Consider the following 1,375-nt stretch of genomic DNA (forward strand, 5'->3'; position numbering starts at 1 on the left):
GGTGAAAATTCCCCAACGGGATGGTAAGCGTGCGCTTAGTCAAAGTTATCGATCCCAGCATCAGGCCTCCCTGGGAGGTCACCACTTTCCCTGATTCACATAGAACTCTGAACCTATCTCTCCCTCTCCCTCCAGTCCTCCAGCTGTTTCCCTGAAACCTATTATCCCCTGGGCATACTGGAGCATGTTGCTGGCTCCACATGCCTTATTGTTTGTGGAGAGCCCGCTGATTGGTTTAGACTGTGGGAAACCTGAATCAGAGTAAGACCCACACATTCATATGGAGATGCTGTAGTATAAATAGGAGGGATGAAGCCAGCAGAGATCGGTGCTATCTACAGAGACTTCTAGAGCACAGAAATCCAAGCATGGCATCTAAAGTCACTGCAGCAATGACCAGTACCCCAGAGCATCTGACACTGACTCACAAGGTAAGTGGAACATAGAATTTACATAATATTCACAGCATGCCAGTAATCATGAAAGCTTGTGTTCTGTTAAGGCTAACTTCATCCTCCCAAATGATGTTATTAATGACTTTGTTCTTTTTTCTGCAGCTCAGAAAGCCTCTGGTGGAGAAGTTACGCAGAGAGCAGCTCAAGTCTCTCCTGGGTCCAGAGTTCCTCAAACAGCAGCCAGACTCCAACCTGGAGAAGGCAGACATCCTGGAGATGACCGTTTGCTTCCTGACACAGCTACAGCTGCAGAACCAGCAGCAGAGAAACCTGCTGAACAGCTTCAGCAAGCTGCAGACAGCTTCTGATGAAAATCTGAGAGAGGATGACCTCTTTCCTCTGAGTTCCACAGTCCAGACAAGCACCACGAAAGACAACAGCGCCCTGTGGAGGCCGTGGTAGAGACTCACATAAAGTAGTCCCTAATACAATGGTTTAAAAGACCATATTGGTCAAAGATTACTGGACTGAATTCCTTGAAATTCTTTGTACTTTTTCTTCTGTAGTTACAGAAGTCTTTACTTTGTGTGCTTAATGTGTAATTTCCTGGTAAATGACACCAGTACTGTTTTTCATGTTAAGAAAGAAAACATCTTGCCATGTATGTTGCATGAATCAAATTGATTGCATCAGCAATGATTATTATTTCTTTATTATTATTATTATTTACATTTTTATGTAGATGTTATTATTACATTGTGATTAGAACCTTTGATCTGTTTTAAGGTCACTTTTTATTTTGTTTAGTAATTTGGCGTTTTGTCTTTCATAAAGACAGCTGTTCCTTTACTCGCTTTGAGTACAGTGTTTCTTGTAGTCATTTACAAGTTATTGCTGTGATGTATCATCACCTGCTGTTTGAAGATTTATACTTTATGCGCCTCACTTTGTCTCATTGAATAAACAAACACTGCCAGATG

The 1,375-nt window shown here is 42.0% G+C and overlaps 1 protein-coding gene across 1 annotated transcript; it reads left to right on the forward strand.

The window, feature by feature from the left end:
- Positions 1-138: 138 nt before the first annotated feature.
- On the forward strand, positions 139-915 carry LOC102197736 (transcription factor HES-5-like). The gene is made up of 2 exons (XM_005729660.1): positions 139-431; positions 558-915. The coding sequence occupies exons 1-2, from the start codon at positions 369-371 to the stop codon at positions 855-857; spliced, it is 363 nt and encodes a 120-aa protein (XP_005729717.1). The 5' UTR covers positions 139-368; the 3' UTR covers positions 858-915.
- Positions 916-1,375: the final 460 nt, after the last annotated feature.

Source organism: Pundamilia nyererei, unplaced genomic scaffold (genome assembly GCF_000239375.1).
Source record: "Pundamilia nyererei isolate P.nyererei 1_Seehausen unplaced genomic scaffold, PunNye1.0 scaffold00034, whole genome shotgun sequence".
NCBI classification, from domain to species: domain Eukaryota; kingdom Metazoa; phylum Chordata; class Actinopteri; order Cichliformes; family Cichlidae; genus Pundamilia; species Pundamilia nyererei.

Excerpts from the sequence above, each read along its gene's own strand:
- LOC102197736 (XM_005729660.1), top strand. The coding sequence starts at position 369 with ATGGCATCTAAAGTCACTGCAGCAATGACCAGTACCCCAGAGCATCTG. Across the intron at positions 432-557 it reads ATCTGACACTGACTCACAAG|CTCAGAAAGCCTCTGGTGGA; the intron begins GTAAGTGGAACA and ends TTTTTTCTGCAG.